This window comes from Apteryx mantelli, chromosome 6 (genome assembly GCF_036417845.1).
Source record: "Apteryx mantelli isolate bAptMan1 chromosome 6, bAptMan1.hap1, whole genome shotgun sequence".
NCBI classification, from domain to species: domain Eukaryota; kingdom Metazoa; phylum Chordata; class Aves; order Apterygiformes; family Apterygidae; genus Apteryx; species Apteryx mantelli.
In genome coordinates this window covers 27387191-27405420 of record NC_089983.1, presented here as the reverse complement: position 1 = coordinate 27405420, position 18230 = coordinate 27387191, and the positions used below count along the sequence as shown (strand labels likewise).

Here is an 18230-nt window from a genome sequence, read left to right as displayed (position 1 = left end):
TTCTGTGTCAATATGAGATATGTTAGCAAGTTCAAGTTGTTCCAGTATTCTTGATAGTCTTAAAACAAGCCCTTTTATATCAGTGTATTCTTTCAGTTCTTTGATGGTGTGTGGCCACTCTACAGTTCTCTGTTTGTGCTGGAACTGTGCTTTACAGAGATGACCTCCTTTATTAATTTAGTCTTTTTTGCTCTATGTTGCTGAATCTTCCCAGTAACTTTACTTATTTAGTAATTATTAAAACAGTGTTCAGACTTTGTTCCTGCTCTTACCTCCACCTGTCTTGCTTTATTTTCACAGGTAAACAGTTTTGTCTTCCAGTTTGTTACTGTTCCTTTGCGTTCTTACTGTTCCTTCTCTCTTTTCCTCAGTTAAGAGTTAAGATTTCAAGACTGAAGATTAATATAGTTTGTTTATATTTAGGTTAGGTGGGTGCTTCAAAGATTTAGTTTAAATGCATGAAGTACTACTTAGAGATATGTGAAGCATTAGGAGTAAGCCTGGATGCATAGAAGTTCAGAAGTATGTGGAAGAATCCATTCTATTCACTGAAGCTTGTAGATAAATTAATACAACTTAAGGCATTAATAAGTTTCTGGAAAGCAAAAAGAATGGTATTCTATGTCATTGTGGTACACATATAGAAGATGCATTTCATTTTGGAATGTCACCTTTATTTTAAAAGAAAATTTTGGAAAAAGATTAACAGTAAGTCCTATACTGTATGTTAACTTTAACTATTTTAAAAGGCAGACTGTCCTTAGTACCACTGAAGAAACTGTTGAAAGTTAAAAGAATGCTTTGAAAGCAGGAGAGCAACCTCAGGAAGATCTAGGCCTTACACTAGGCACAAAAGTAGGAATCTTAATTTATAGCCCTCCCAAATGTAATTGAAAAGGTTGGGAAAATGTTTGACAAGTGTTGTGGTAATGTAGCGTAGGACTATCTGAAGATAAGAAATCTTCCTTTGCAGAAGCAATCTGAAGGTTTTTGGTAGAGGGTTTTTAGAAGGTTTTAGAAGGTTTTTGGTTGGTTGTTTTTTTTGTTTGTTTGTTTGTTTTTAATGTGTAACAACATTGAACCTTAGTACAAGCAATATCCAACCTGAAGTCTCAGGAACCAGTTTAAACTCCAAGCTTAGATTTTTGTCCAAGAAAAATAGCAGAAACCTAAAAAACAAGCATACTCAAAATAATTAAGTTTATGACAAGACAGTCTCTGTCCTGACACACAAAAGATATGGAGAGTTCTGGAATTTGCGTGTTGCTGTGGATGCAGTAGACAGTGGTTCTTTAATTCTTAATTAAGCTATAATCAGTTACTCTTCTGACACACTTTCTACAAGAACAAGATAATGCATGATACACCTGTACAAGTGAGTTTTTATGGCATTGCCTGTAAACTTTTGAGATCAGCCTTACCTTTAGGAATAATGCACTTTAAAAGAACGTTACCATTCTTAAAATGATAGAAGGGAATATGTACTTTTTATTGACTTCTTATAGTAAAATATTACATATTCTTTCTTTATTTTTCAATTTGTTAAAAAACATGATTTAAAAAATATAATAGCATGTAGAAACATAAGACAAAAATATTTTTGCTTGTTAATATTTCCTATATGCCTATTTTAAGCATAAAAAACTGTTTTAAAACTCCGCTTAAATGTCATAGTTGGCAGTAGCACTAAAGGAAACTTTGTGGTGAAGGCTAAGAATGAAGGGAAAGAGACAAGATTTAGGCCTAACTTCCTATTTCTTTTGATATAAAAGTGACTTACAGTGGATGCATTCTGTTTGTTATTCTGATGAGATACCCACAGTACTTTGAAATGTGTTATTAATATAAAGCCCACTATATCTAAGAGATTTAAATACCTTAAGCAGAGTTGTCTCCAAATCAGATGACACTTGTAAGCCCAAGGCAGTGCTTAACCCGTAATTACTGCAGTGTCACATCTTGGAAACTCTAGCAGTTCTCTATCCCAGTGGAAATGTTTCTGCCCCTCTACCAAAAGGTTTATGTGTTGACTCATTTCCTTTACCAATATGACAATTTCCTCCACATATTTAATGCTCTGGGCAAGACTGCATAATGTTAACAAATCTGTCTTCATATGACATGACCAGATCTGTACAGATTTAAAAAGGAGTTTGAAGTCTAATAGTTCCTGACAGTAATTAAAATATTTGTATTTGTCCCTCATAAAGGCTATGTTTGTTTGCAAATCTTTAACTTTCAGTCTTTAAAATAATTTAATTCTTTTCTAATAGCTCTGAATTCTGTGTTTGCTTTTTAACTTTTGTATTTGCTGTATGTATTATTGCACTGAATTTTTGGTGAATTTCCCTTAACTGATGTTACATTGCTTCGGTTTTTGTGGGGAATGAAATAACTGTAAGCTTACTATAACTCTAGTGTTTCATAGTGTATATTTGCTTCACTAATCTCTGGCCTTTTTTGCTAATGCTGCATGGTTGTTCAACTTGTGGTATCAGGACGCTGCATTGGGATACTGATCCATCAGTTCTTCAGCTTCACTCTGATTCCGATCTGGGGTATTGCATAGATTTATTATATTCCCTATTTAATATATTTGTGAATGATGAATATTAGAGCTTATTTTTCTTAAGACTTCAAGTAATTGTTAAGAGAATATTCTGTGACTAATGAGGCTTCACAGTGTCCCAAGACTTAGTGCTGTTGGTTCGTAATAGGAAATTTTGATCTTATTAAATATATGTAAAGGTGCTTATTTAATGTTTTTCTTTGAATCTTTCTTTGGCAAGATAAACTTTAAAAATAATTTCCTTTAAAATAAAAAGCTTAGAAGAACTATCTATTTAAAACAGAATGACTCCCATCTTTTAATACAACATCCATGTTAATATGTCAAGTATGCTTATAAAAACTCTTATTTCATTATAAGTGCTTGCTAAAACCCATAACATGCTATAAGAGCTATGATTCAGCCCACCAAAATCTTTAATAAGAAGAGCTGCTCCTTCTTCTTTCCTTCTATATTAGGAGAGGTGTGGATAATGAGAAACTAAATTTTATATAGATAAATTGCTTTTAATTGTTGGATCATTGCTATATTGACTACAATACATACTGAAATTACCTTTTATAGGAAATCACAGCGACTGAGGTGGGTCTGATTAATATGATGCGTTTTTTTTAAAGTACGTTATGTATTGTAGTTAGGTGATACTGGCTGTATCTGCATTTATAAGATCGTATTTCATAAGCTAAAGTGAGAATGAAAGCATTGAGGTTTTCACTATCATATTCTGGAGTGGTGCATTATGGATAACTAACTTGTCAATGTGTGGACTTCAGATCAGACTCGCAGTTCTAAGTAACATCTTAGAGGTAGATCAAAAGATGGGCGGCACAGTTAAATGGACTAGGAAATGCTTTTTTGTTCAGAATAATTAAGCCATTTTTCAAGCTTTGAAATCCTAGAACCCTAACCTTGCAAATGTGACTCGTGAGCAGGTCTCTTCCACTGAAAATAGGGTATTTCATATACACAGTACACAACAGTACCTTGGTCAACAGCAAAAGAGCAAAACTTTAAAATGCTATTTATATTCCAGATATCTGTATGTATTTGCACATCTTTCTTCTTGTCTCGGATGTATAAATAACTACTGACTTTAAATAAAAATTATAGTCATGTGGCTTCTTCAGGGGTTAGTTTCCATGGGATTTAAGTTTGACTAGGCTGTGGTGTTTGGCATGATGACTTGGGTATTGTTCTAGGCCGAATATGAAATAATTCGTAAAGATAAATATTTTTTCTGATGTTTCTATTCGTTTTATTTAGACGTGGGCCTGTTAAACTTGGAATGGCCAAAATTACACAAGTTGACTTTCCTCCTCGAGAAATTGTTACATATACAAAGGAGACGCAAACACCTGTTATGACTCAACCAAAGGAAGGTGAATGATTAACTTATTACTAAACTTCTTTCTTTGATTATAATAATGATGACTGCATGAATTAGAACCAACACTTTGTGGTTTTAAAACTTAGTAAGGTAGAATGAAGGTTGATTTGTGAGATAATTGATATAAATTCTATTATTAAGTTCATACAGTCTTGCTCAAGAATGTTATTGTCATTCTGCATCTTGTTTAACATTCCTCTTATTAACATTTCTCTTATTAGTAATACTTGTATTTTCTCACCCCTGGTAAACATGCAGATTAGACACATTGAGTTGCTTAAGGAGCTGAAAGCTCTCAAATAAAAGTGGGATATATTTTGCCTTTATGATACTTAAGAAAACCCGTGCAACTTATTTGAAAGCTGTGTATCCATAGGCAGTTGTGGCAGTAAACAACAAAGTTGGCTGATGAAAGAATACCGCTTTTTAACGACTTCTATTTTTATATATTGAGTTTTAAAAGTAAGAACGGATTTTCTCTTTAACCCAGGGAATTTCTGTCCTTGGCAGTTAAACATATGCATTGTTTCAGGCATGACTTGCTTGTTTTTGAAGAAAGATATCTTTCCAAAGAAAATACAATTGGTTGATAAACTTGCTTTTCAGTGTTGAAGGACTTGAATTCGATGAAAATGTTAATCTTGGTCTAGTTTGTATATGGTTTTACAACAAAATCTTTTAGTTGTTTATTATGACTGCCCTTGAGCATGTGTGTCTTTGCTAGCAATTTTAGGACACAGTTCTAATCGTAATTTATTTTATTTATTCATTTATTTATTTTGGTACGTGAATTTCTTGGTGCTTATGCAAGAAGATAAAAGTACATCTTAAAACATGACAGGAATACACTGAATTTAAATGTTAGGATGATATTTCCACAAACTGTACGATTTAACTGAGAACGTTTGATGTAGAGTCGTTGTTGTTTAATTTGCATCAATATGTTGCTTTTGTGAAATGGCTAGAGTGGGTGTTGAAGCCACTTTGGTAAGTTTAACTAGATGCAAGTGATACTGTGAATGGATTTTGGTGAAGGTAAAAGAGGAGGGAAGATAAAAGTAATACATAGCAGCAGTACTTCCATGTCGAAAAGTTTCTCTCATTTATCTCTGGATATCCAGCATAAGGAATCGGTGTGTCTTCAGGATACAAACCAGATGATCTTTCAAACTTTGTTACTCAGCAAGCCAGAGGATATACCATTTCTCTTTCTATTGTTTTTACGCAGTTATGTACTGCATTTCAGATTAGATATTCTTTTTTGCTTTTTACAAATGAATACCTGTTACTATATTTTAATGCATGTATTATATACTTGACCTACAGACTGACATGCAAGCTCTTTTTTTATTTTCCTCCCTTCAGTGGTTTATCTTTGCAGTTCTTTAGCAGTTTCTTTGTTCTTGTGTGTTGACTACAATTTGAAGCGTTAGCCAGGGAGCTGTCATTTTGCTAGTTTGTCAAGCACCTCTGCCAATGTAAGTCGCCTCAGTCAGCAGTGATGTACGCTTTCCTCCAAAACTTGGCATTTCTGGAGAGAAATACGCTTTATTATCTGGGGAGTCTTAATAGTGCTTTTTCTGAAGCAACAATAAGGTAACAAGCATTGCTGTTGGGTGTTGTATAGCCTGCGCTGTCAATAACTTACTCTTTCTTCCACTGATCCTTATAGGAGTTCTGTGTGGTTAAGTGATTGTTTTGTGTGATTTCTTAAAATGTTTTGGCAAAAGAACAGCTTTTGCTTAAAAAAACCAAACTTACTGTAGTAGTTGCCAAAAGCAGAGTTTCTGGGGTGTTTTTTGAGGCATGCAGAGGCTGGTAACAGAGATGTTTCTCTCTAATGAGATGTTGTTGCAAACTTGGAATAGGGTGAATAGAAATCAGTAGAAAGTAATAAAATTTACTGTGTCATTAATTATTTTGTATAAATGTTATTCTAAATAGTTATATATAGTTCTAAGTATAGTCTAAAGAGTTATATAAATAGTTGTCTGTCACATTTTACGTTTTAGGTTGAATCAGTTCTTTTTTTGAAATTAATTTAAGTTAATGTCTTAAGCTTTTAGGGTAGATAATCCGTTTGAAATCTAGTTATTTAAAGTTTAGTTTAAAACAGTTTCAGGGGCCATGGCTATTCCTGAATTTCCCTTTTTACAGGTTTTCATGTCTCATTTTCCACATGATTTTTCTTTTCCTTATTGTGCCCATATTTAAAAAAAAAAAAAAAAGAGAGAGAGAAACTTTTTTCTGCTTACTTTGCATGTCATTTATTTAATCATATTAATCTTTATATTACATCAAAAAAAAAACAGGTAAGAGTGGACATGAAAGCATTTTAGCTGACAGTATCCTTTTAAAGTATACTGAGAAAGAAAATAACTTGTAAAGTGACATGTCCCATAGGACTTACTGCATGGGAATCCTAACTGCTGGCAAATACTATTTCATGATGAGTGGGCATCCTATGATCATGCGCAGGGATTTTTAGCTACTTAATTTTGTTATTGCTAAAAAACATTTGGCCTTCATTTAGCAGGAAGGAGAAAACAAACATATTGGTCATAGGGAATAAAATGACCCTTAATAAGTTCTATCATAATAAATTCAGTAGCTTACCTGTGATCTAACTGTAGTAACACACAATTCAAAATCCAAATAGGCTACTAAAACTAACTGTTTTTCTTTTCCATTCTTTATTTTCTTTGCATCCCTGTATACCTACATGTTTGGGGGTTTTCTGCTTTTGTTTCTCCTTGCCTTCTCCTTTTCCTTTCTGTAATCCCTCAGGGTTTTTTCTTCCCTCTTTCAGGTTCACCATGGAATCTGGAGACTTAGTACATAGTTTCTGTGCTTGGAGAGTTTTACTTATGCTGCCTACTGTGAGTGGAAATTGGGATTGTATGGTCTTAGTTTTACACTCTGTGGATAGGCTGTAGCTGAGACTTACTGTAGTGGAGTTGAAAAGATGGATTGTCCATATCTCTGTGTTTATCAGAAGGTGCTCTCAATGCAAATGCCAACTCCTGATCCATTCCACCTTAAAATAATGTTGTTTTCTGTCCACTTGAGAGCCATCATCATTAATTTTATGTATGTGTGTTTCACAAAAGTGACTTAAATTGATGCTTTTTCATAATTTCAGCATCAAGTCTTTTTTTTTTTTTTAAGGTCTGTCTTAAGATTATCTAAATACATTCATATGTTTGCAATTTAATATGAGATCTGAAATAGGACACAGGTTTAAAAAAAAAAAATCATGCTGCCTCAAAAATTGGAGTCACCAGCTGAGAGATTTTGATTATGAGAAGAAAAACTTTAAGTTTTTAAAAACATTAGGCAAAAGTAATTATTCTAAGTTGTCCGAATGCAGTTACATAGGTTGTATCTTGGAGCATCTCTAATTTTATTTTGCTTCATTGATTCCTATTTCTTCTCATAATCTGAGTATTAATTTTTTTCATTTTAGTTAACCACCCTGTAAAGTAAAGGTAATCCTGCAAAGGACACTTGAGACTTGAGCTTGCAACCTGAATTTACACAAAGAAGACTTATTTTTCAGTAGCTTGTATACCTGCAAGTTGCAGCTCAGCTAGGTTAGATCCAGTGTTCACATCTTTTTTCATAAAGTGAACTGGACAGAGCCTTTCTTAATTATGCTATCTTGAGACGTTAAAACACTGTTGGAGCTGTGCTTTAGAACAAAGGAAAATAGAGCCAGTTTTATTAGATATGCTGCAGTCTTTCACAGGTGCTTGGCTGTGGCAGAATGTTCTTGAACCTGTGCAAGTCCAAATGTGGTGCACGCACCCTGCAGCCCTAGGGCCACTTGTTCTGTAAGCCCAATTGTGCGAACTCTGATGCTGAAAAAAACAGTCCTCTTTGTTCCACATCTGCGCTCTGCAAATGTTTATGTAGTTATACTGTGACCTGGACTGGGAAACAAATTCAAGATAAAACTAATCTTGTGGGGAGTAGAGCTAGGAAGTATGGGAAAGTTTAGTTTTAAACCAAAATAGTTCCTTAATTGCCATAGAAATCTTTGTGGCAATACAAATGAAGTGACAGTTATGTAGTGGAGATCCGCATCCTAAACTTAAAGTTTGCTTCTGAAGATACCCCTTTTGGGTTAAGTACAACAAGCAGTTAAATTCAAATACCAAGCACCTTTTACCTGAAGAGTTCTGATTTTAAGATGTGAAGGTCACTTATCTTGGGAGTTGACGGAAGGGCTGTGTTCAGTTGTTTAGAAATCTAAACCGGGAAAATTCCGTTTGCTTCTAGTGAGAGAAGGTAGGTGGATTAAGTTTAGATGATCATGTGTGTTGCACCAGCCTAGAGAATACCAAATATGAGGCAACTCCCCCGCTTCAGTGAAGACAAGAGGCTCCTCAGGTGCAGCTGCTTTGAACCAGTGATTGTCTCCATTCAACGTGAGAGAATGACCAGTTTGCCTGCAACCCTAGATGTTAGAGTTAAGAGTACTTCAGTGTTGTTGGCACTATCAGCCTTCTTCTGCTAAGACCAAAAAGCGCTATTGCAAGAATTATGACTCTTTCCACGTTTCTTCCTTTTTTCCCTTTGAAAGCCTTGTATCCAAAATACTAGATGGCCTTGCCTTTCTCTTATACGATGCCCAGCTCCTGATTTTGAAAAGTGACATCACCATGTTGCTTTAGACATTTAGCATGCTAACAGTTCTCACAACTTCCATTATTTTATTTAAGTACTAATATGTTGCTTTATTATGACCTCAAAGTGTTTAAAAAACTGCTTGTCTTGGGGAGACTGATTCTTTTTATAACATCGTAGAAGAATAAAATCAGGATCTCTCCTAGAAATCAGTTTCATTTTGTAATTAGACTGCATCATCTTTAGAGCAATAAATATTTTGTCACAAGAAGTCATTCAGTGTTTTCTGAATAATACAGAAGATTAAATTTACCCAAATTGAAGTTAACAAACATGTTTCACAGTTCTTATAGGAGGATGTCCAAATCCAAAGTAGACTTAGAACGTAGATATGTAACACTTGTTTTACAGACTCTTTGTATGATGGTTGCAACCCAAGGCTGCCTTTTCCTCAGGGTCCTGTGGATGCAAATAAGTGACTGAGGATATAGATGAAGAGAGAGACAGTAAGAAATGGCTTCAGTGGTGGAGGTCTTTCTTCTCTGAAAACTTCTTGCTTTGATGAAAATGCTCACGTGCATCTTAATGCAGTATTTCATTTTTTTCACATTTTTGGTCTGTTTCCTCCAAATTTTTCAATAACCTCACTCTTTAAATCCTACTGTTTCTGTAGCAGCTGTATTTATTATGTAAAAGAAATGAAATGAAATGCTTCATTGTTCTGAGGAGTGTAGCAGAGACAATACTCTCATTTTTCTCCTCCTCCTGTCATGTCCTGTTTTGTTTGTTGCTCTGTGATACAGCAGTGATGGCCAGCTTTTTGGTTTGGGGACCAAATACGTTTGTTTTGGCTTGATAAAAGTGTCGTGCCATAGTCAGTGCCATTCTCCCTTATTTCATAACTGGTAAGCCTAAAGGGCCCAGGTGTCTACACAATTGCTACCACTTTAATAATTTTTGCCACCATCGTGACATGAACATCGTGTGTTTAGGCCATTCCATTCCACAGCATTTTCATCCTGTCGTCCCCTTCTCTATTATCTAAATCCATTTCCCGCCTTCCACGATGCCGTGTGTAACACTGCTTTCTGCTTCATTCGTTGTCCAATTTTGGACATGCTTTTTAGTTAGTGTAATCAACTAGTTGTTAGGATTGTTATTTAGTATCTCTTTCGCATGCTCTACTGACAGCAGATTGTCAGAACTACTCTATGAAAATATATTTGAAATTGTGTTCTCTTCATACTCTCATTTCTCTCTAGTAGGCAGCAGTAGTGGCAGTTTCAGCAGCAGAGAGATGTAATTCATGTGTGAGCTCTGGAATTTGTCTTGATATTCTGCGTGCTCCACATTGGCCGCCACTGATGCAAACTACTGTAATATTGGTGCCGAAGTTTTCTTTTTATCTGCAGTTCTTGCTATAGTGCTTTCCGCTATACTGTCTGATCTCTTCCTTTGTGATTTGCTAACATATTTTTGAAATTTGCATAAGAAGAAATTAGTCACCAGTGCACCCGAAAAAGATGTGTTATGAGTCCTTAATGTGGTTAATCCAAAGATAGACATATAGGTGAGTACAGCTTGGCTTGAAGACTGCTGCAGTTAAGGCTTTTCCTGGGCTAACAAAGTAACTGTGTCTAGTGTTGCTGTACAATACAGTGCAAATGCAAATCACAGCTAATTGCAGACATTAGCTCCACTCTTTGAGATGTATTGTAAAGTCTCCAAGACACAGAATGAAAATATTAAACATTTTGTCTTTTTAACTCTGATTTGTAGAGTATAACAACTTGGTGTATAGGACTGGGCCTCTGGATGCTGGTAGAATGAATGTAGTGTTTTTTATGTTACTTCTTTTTAAAATATTGTAATGGGGCCTTATATTCATGTATTTTCCTGTACATGCTTTAAATGTACAGTGAAAAATAGATGGGAAAACTTGATATGAAAACACATTGAACTTAACAAAAGCCACCCATTTCACAGATGATTTAACTTTGATTAACCTACTCTGCAGCAACAGATTACTCAGACAACTGGAACTTCACTCTGTAGTGTTATTGCTAGGTGCAGCCTAATTTACAGCACTGCTTTTCTTTCCGTCTCGACAAAATACATCACAATTTTGATGTTAACTCAAAGTAACAATTCAATGGTTCATTAAACCTGTTTTTAGCATTCATTGACAAGAAATTTGTCACTTCTAAAGTAACTGCTATTTTTATGCCGTCTTTACTGCTCAGTTTATAAACTTAGATTCCCTGTTCCCAGTCAGAAAAAACATGGAGTTAACCACTTAGCATATTTTAATGAATATTTCCCATCTTCATGGCTGTATGGCTTTTCTAAGTCTTCGCAGCCTTTCTTTTAAATGAGCAATTGTATTTGGTATGCTGACAGTTGAAGCGGCATAAACACAGTAGATAAAGTCAATAATGAATAAGGAGGAGGCTGAAGTGAGACTGTGCCTTTGAGATTTCAAAGTTCATATAGCTGACTTGAAATAAATGCAGCACACCCCTACCTCATGTGGATTTTTGACTCTAGGTGTGAAACTTTTTCAGAAATAAAATGTCTGATCTTCCAGTGTTTGCTTGCTAGCATATTATTGCCAGCTCCCTGCAAGTACCACCACTTGAACTGTTATTAAATAAAGTCAAAATAAATGAGAAGAAAGAGAAGTAATTGAAATAAATTTCTGACCTCTGTGCTGTCCCATGGCTTCTTGCTGTCTTTTTAAATTGCAAAGTTCTCTGAGAAAGCGTTCTACTTATAGATCATGAAATCAAGAATGGGTGTGTTCCTGCCTCTTTTTATTTTTCCTTCAGATTCCTTAATGAGAAAGTTATTTTGCCTATGACTTTTCTTACTTTAGAGAGAAGGTTTTAGATTTACATAGGTACAGATAAATTGCAGTGAGATGACATGTTCAATTTCATGTCTGATACTTTGAGGAAATTAAAATAAGTGCTGTATCCTGCATTTAAATGCAGTAATATCAGCTGGCTGTATGCAGTGAAAGTAGTATGAAGGAATTTAGATCTCTGTATAATATATGCCATTTATGTCTCAAACATTAAAAAGCCGGAGCAATCAACTATATGATCTTTTGAATAAAATATGTAGATTAGAAGGTCACTTAGCACTAAAGGGTTGACCATCTGCATTTGACAAGAATTTGACTCCTATCACTGAAAAAGGTACTTAGAATCAGTGTAGTACAGCTAACTTGGGGGGGGGGTGAAATTTCTAATCTGGGACATTCAAAGGTAGGACATTCAAAGGTAGGGCAATGTATCTGGGGTGACCCAAAACCAAATTTCTGTATTTGGGGCATCACTTGCATCTGCACGGTTGATTGGGTGGGAGAGAGATGGAGCAAGAGAGGAATTTTTATCCAAGCGGCTGTAGTGTGAATGTGTTGTCCTGTAATTTGTTGTTCTCAGAATCATGTCTGTTAACTCGTATTACTTTTTTTTACTTTTTTTTTTTTTTAAATTAACCAATGTTCACACCTATAGTGATTTGACATTAGGATTTCAGTTGCTTTAGAATGGCTGTGTACAAGTTACAGTTTTCAGGTTACTAGTCCGCTGTATATGTGAATCCATCTAAAAAGGAGCAGTGTCTTTCTGTTTCTCTGCATGATTATTTTGCCCAAAAAAGCTTTCTTTTTTTTTAAGTAGCACAAAAGCTGTAATTGGCATGCTTTGTAAGGAAGTGTCAATGTGCAAGAGAGTGGAGATCACTAAGAATTCTTTTACGCGTTCTTTCCCCTTTGCACCACCGCCTCCTCAGCAGGGTCACTGAGATCACTAGCTTTTCTTGAAATGGCCATTTTCACTGGCAGGTGCATTATACCCTGTATTTTCAGATTGTTTTTCCATTCTGAATGTTTGGCAGGTTGATTGCTCTGGCTGCATTGACGGAGAAAGGGCTGACAAATGCGGTTGGGCTGGCTGAAAAGACAGTGATTACTGTTTTCCTTTGTGGCTGATTGAGGCCCTTGAAAGGAAAGATTTTAACCTTCACCATTTGGTTCAAAAGTATGAGCATATATTGAAATCATTCATGCCATTTATCCTAGTTCTGTAAACTTGTCAGAACGTAAAAATCACTCAATTTCAAGTAATGTAGGATTGGCATACGTCATTATCATTTTGATTAAGTTGGAGTTTGTATTATTGTGTGCATTATACAGTGTCATTTAAAGCTTTCTTTCCTGCAGGTACAGTTATATTTTTATTGCCTATACTATGGAGTTAGAAAGATTTTCAGACCTCTTTAAACCTATCACTATGTGTGTGGTTTGGCAGCTGGTATGGCCTACAAGCTGTATTTTGTTTGCAGGGTAAAGGCTTGTCTGTAGACCTCCTGGAGTGCTGGTAATTGCACAGGCTTGCCATTGGGGAAAGACATGATTGGAGGCAGTCAGGCAGAAAAATGTTGTGCCATCCCATTGCCACCTTGGAGCAGAGAGACAGTCCTAGCAGTACCATCTGGTTGTTGCTATCTAGTCAGCTGGCCTGACTGCTGGGACCATGGCTGGGCAGCTGGTTCCCATCCCCTGACCACCCTCTTTTTGTGTGCGTGTGTGTGTGTGCGTGCGCATGTGGATTTTTTGTTGTTGTTAGATAACTTTGAACATGGGTCAGGGAGATGGCTGCAGCAAACAAGTCTAGTCCCTGTTGAATGCTGTCTCGTTACTTGTGATGAGGCATGCAGCAGACTCCTGCTGCCATTCCCTTATAGACAGATGACATAGCTGTTTAACCAATAAAAATAGTCTTTTCAGAAGCTTATTCTAGAAAGTTGATGAAGAAAAGCCAGGAAACATATATTCCACAACACTAAGTAATTTAAAGTTATTTTCTGGTTTACAGTATTCAAAGAGTAAAATGTAGAAATGCAAAAAGTGCTGTAAACCTTGTCAGTATTCCTGAACATTAACATTTTATGTTATTCATTGCAATTAGGGAAAACACATTTTGCTGTAAAGTTCTCCTTGCCAAACATGATACAGATAATGAGACTTGCATTTAGAATGACAGAAAAAATGTAATTTCCCTGCTATTATCTTTAGCAAAATTTGCCTCAGAATAGCAACCTGAAAGCTAATGTAAGCCATCTTCATGCCATACGAAGACCCATTAGACTCTGATGGTTTCAGATCACAAGTAAGCAGCTGCTCTGTAGGCTATTTCAGACATTTGATTTTCTTTATTCAGTATGTTACACAGAACATGCATCCACTGCATGTTTTTTTGTGGAATCATTAATGCTTCTAAGAAAGGTTTCCACTTTGACTTCTTTACAGTTCCTTACATGCTTTATTTCAGTTTATACAGCTACATAATTTAGTGCAAGTACTAAATCCAGGTATAGTGTTCTGAAGATCTTTTGGTTCAAGATAATGTTATTCTTCCTGGGGGCTACGTTTCGCAAATACAGTCATTTTAAGTTAAATGATACTGGTTTGTATCAACTTATTTGAGATTCATATAAAATGTTACTGTTCCTCTTTTAAAAACTTTGACAGTCTGACTGTCCTGTTTCTCCTTAGACGAGGAAGATGAAGATGATGTGGTTGTACCAAAGCCATCAATTGAACCTGAGGAAGAAAAAACATTAAAAAAAGAGGAGGAGGAGGAAGGTACAGTTCACTTCAGGACATTCTTAGTGTGCTGTAAAGAAAGGCATCTAGCAATTTTTAGCTTCTTTCCATTAAATTGACATTAATTTGACTTACATTTTAATACTCAGTAAGCAAATATGAAGTGTAAAATGTGTTTAAAATGTATGGATGTTATGAAACAAATCTTCCAATGCAGTGATAAGTACTCTGTTTTTCTTTCTCAGAAACAATTTGTGAAAATATGTATTACAGAAAATCTATATGTAATTCTTTTCCAGCTGCCCCTCATGAACTTACGGAAGAGGAAAAACAACAAATTTTGCATTCTGAAGAATTTTTAAGTTTCTTCGACCACTCCACAAGGATTGTCGAAAGAGCCCTTTCTGAGCAGATTAACATTTTCTTTGACTATAGTGGAAGAGACTTAGAAGACAAAGAAGGGTAACATGGGAGCGTTGAATGCTTTACTGTGAACGTGCAAAACTTGTAACTGAAAAGTGATTTAAGAGTAATATTTTCTAATTACCTTTACAGAGAGATTCAAGCAGGAGCAAAACTGTCCTTAAATAGGCAGTTTTTTGATGAACGTTGGTCAAAGCATCGCGTTGTCAGTTGTTTGGACTGGTCATCTCAGGTAAAGAGCGTTTATGCTACATGAAGCAGTCATCTTTGTAAATTCTTCTTGTTCTGTGCAGGTGACTCTTCCATAGGTACTACTGATTGCTAAATGTGTTACGTAGAACAGTTCTTACAAGCTCCATAGGTTGTAAGTAGAACTGTTAATCCTTTGAGGAAAAGTAGCAAATCTCTGTAATATTCAGAAAAAGTCTTTGGCATATTTGTTTCTGTCTGTGGGTTACATTGTAGAGGTATTAGCTTTAGAATACAAAGCGCACTTAAATGTAGTGGTGTTTACATTTAAAAACAAGTTATGATGACAGACAGAACAACATATTGGCACGTAAGTTAATGGTGCTTTACGAGCTAAGCTTTGTGACAAATACCATCTTAGCTGACATCACTTAGTTTCTCATTTGTAGGGATGATGCAAGTTTTCTTTCAAACCTATTTTGGCAACTTAAAAAAAAAAAAAAAAAATTCTAGGATTGTCTGGACCTTTAGCTGGTCATCTTACTTACTTTGAATCTTTTTCACTTATTTTACAGTACCCAGAATTACTTGTAGCCTCTTATAACAACAATGAAGATGCACCTCATGAGCCTGACGGGGTAGCCCTTGTATGGAACATGAAGTACAAGAAAACTACCCCAGAGTATGTCTTTCACTGCCAGGTATCATACATTTTTCGATCTCTGCAGGCAAAAGATTTTATGTTGATGAACTTTGACAAGTGCCTTCGTTATACTTTCAACATAATGATTTCTTTGAGCTGGCATTCACTTTAACAACATGTATTTGCAAACAGATGTTGATAGCTGGAGACTTCAATTTAGAAACATTCTTCTGTTCCTGAATTTCTGACATCATTCAGTATTCATTATTGTTTGAAAACTCATTTTCTTACTTTAAATTACTTTAAAAAACAGAAACCCTCCTGTATAATGGTTGAACCACAAAGAGGGTTTGGGTGTAAGGGGACTGAGGGGAACTGTATACTACTAGAAGTTAGTTTGCAGAGTAAAATGAAGATGGCCTGAGGATATGAAAACTAGGAACATATGCTTCACATGAAAAAGGTAGATGGAGGTTTCTTAATAGTTTTGTGAAGGATAGAAACATGCATATCTCTTCCATTACACCAAGCCTGGGTTAGAATTATGACTATTATAATTATGAAAATTATGGCTGAGAAATTGCACAGTTGAATCAAAATTAAATTAATCTGGTGTTGTCAGATTACTGTCAAAGCATAGATTTGAAAGATAAGTTTAATATGACAAAACAGATCCCTACGTTCTCTAAGTCATGACTGCAGAATGTAGCAAAACATTATTAAAATCTTGGGTATTGCTGGACCTTCCTGTGCTAATGCACTATGCTAGGAGGAATAAGTGTGTATAGATGTGTGTGTGTGTATACACACACTTCCTTATATATGTATGGAAGAAAAAAAGGAAACTTTATTTTATGAATACATGTTAAGCTAAGACTGTTGGGGTTTCACATCACAGGTTTGTGAATCCTTGTGTAATTGGACAGTGAAATACCATATTGAATAAATCTAGGCAGAAACTTATAACTGGTCAGGTTTTCTTTACTTTTAAACATAGCATTGCTGAATGATAAAGGGTTTTTTTTGTCTTTTCCCTTCAGTCAGCAGTGATGTCAGCTACATTTGCAAAATTTCATCCCAATCTGGTGGTTGGTGGCACGTACTCAGGCCAAATTGTGCTATGGGATAATCGCAGCAATAAGAGAACCCCAGTGCAGAGAACTCCACTTTCAGCTGCTGCTCACACGGTAGGGGGTGAAATATCTACCAGAACTGTTTTCCCTGTTGAGATGTATTTAACCTCTAAGAAACCCTGTCCAGTGCACTTGATTGATGATGCTTAAATGTTTATGTCCATATTTTTCCAATGCTATCACTGAGAAAACAGTTTTTGAATGAGACAAGCATCCGTTTTGTAGGGGAGTATTCTTCATACTGTACTGTGGTTGATCTTACGTGCCTTATGAAAAGTTGTATATTTTATAGTATATTAACAATACCAGAATTTGTTACTTGGAAGTTCCCTTTTCTGAAAATATTTTATATTTCTTAGCACCCTGTGTACTGCGTAAATGTTGTTGGGACCCAGAATGCTCATAATCTGATTAGTATCTCAACTGATGGGAAGATATGTTCTTGGAGTCTGGACATGCTTTCCCAACCACAGGTATAACTTTGGATATATGTAGTATCTATTCCAGATAAATATTTTGTAAAACTTCATTAATCTAAGAAGCATTAATAAACATTTTCATAATACACAGAAGTATACTTACAGCAGCTTTACAAGCATTTGATAAAATATTTTTTTCCTCCTGTGGAATCAATTATTCTCTGTAGATCCTTTTATATGTTTTTTTAATTTTGTTAAAATTGTATTCACCACTAAAGGAAGAAAGAACTTTCTTATTCCTGCCCAGTTCCATACAAGTAAGATATGAAAAATATCTACTGTGGAGAAATCTAAATGACTTTGTGTAAATGTTAATATCACCAACTTACTTTTTTTTTTAATTTGGACTATTATCACTACAGGATAGTATGGAGCTTGTTCACAAACAGTCCAAGGCTGTGGCGGTTACATGCATGTCCTTCCCTGTTGGAGATGTCAACAACTTTGTTGTTGGAAGCGAGGAAGGCTCAGTGTATACTGCGTGTCGCCATGGCAGGTGAATAAAAACCTTAATTTCTCTAAGGGAATAAAAGTAGTGAAAGGACGAGTCCCTGGATGCTTTACACTGCTAAATATATTTATAGTGCGTGATTAGTCCTTTGTCTTGAAGTAGTTGAAAATAACTGTGTGTGAATTCCAGCGCACACTTCTTCCTGAGTAAGAGCTTCATTTAAACCAGAAAGAGTTAGAATATTAAATTGCTACTACGCTGTCTTCATTGGCTAGGAATTGTTTGCAGTGATGAGGGCAACCTTAGGTCACTTTGGTTTTATTCATTTGAATTGTAGCAGAACATTCCAAACTTTGTATCGGTTTTGTAGATAATTGTACAGTAACGTCACGCACAAAACTTAAATTGGCTAGCCTTTCTCCTGCTGTTCAATCTATTTTGAAATTGTCTGACTGTATCTTATCAATTGCTTTCTTAAATATAATTGAGAGTCCAGGTTTCATCTCAAATACACATCAACCTTGCTGCACAGCTCTTTGGTTCCAAAATAGCCAAAATTGTATCACTTTTGTGTAACATCCTTCTCATCTCTCCCCCCACTTCTTCCCCTTCCTTTTCATTGCTCCTGATAGGAGACTATTGGGGATATATTGTTACTGTTTTATGTCTGAACTTTGTCTCAACAAGGTACATGTAACTTCTGTTTAAAATTG

General features: G+C 35.5%; 1 protein-coding gene across 4 annotated transcripts in view; it reads left to right on the top strand.

The window, feature by feature from the left end:
- DYNC1I2 (dynein cytoplasmic 1 intermediate chain 2) overlaps positions 1-18230 on the top strand; it is a 32045-nt gene that overhangs the window by 9749 nt on the left and 4066 nt on the right. For 3 of the 4 annotated variants that reach the window (XM_067299072.1, XM_067299071.1, XM_013960590.2), the window contains exons 5-13: positions 2499-2558; positions 3833-3948; positions 14149-14238; positions 14499-14661; positions 14755-14854; positions 15387-15512; positions 16495-16641; positions 16947-17060; positions 17429-17562. In XM_067299072.1, the coding sequence (XP_067155173.1) occupies positions 2499-2558; positions 3833-3948; positions 14149-14238; positions 14499-14661; positions 14755-14854; positions 15387-15512; positions 16495-16641; positions 16947-17060; positions 17429-17562 (1050 nt within the window). The remainder of the gene's footprint in view (positions 1-2498; positions 2559-3832; positions 3949-14148; positions 14239-14498; positions 14662-14754; positions 14855-15386; positions 15513-16494; positions 16642-16946; positions 17061-17428; positions 17563-18230) is intronic. The other variant, XM_067299073.1, reaches the window with a different exon arrangement.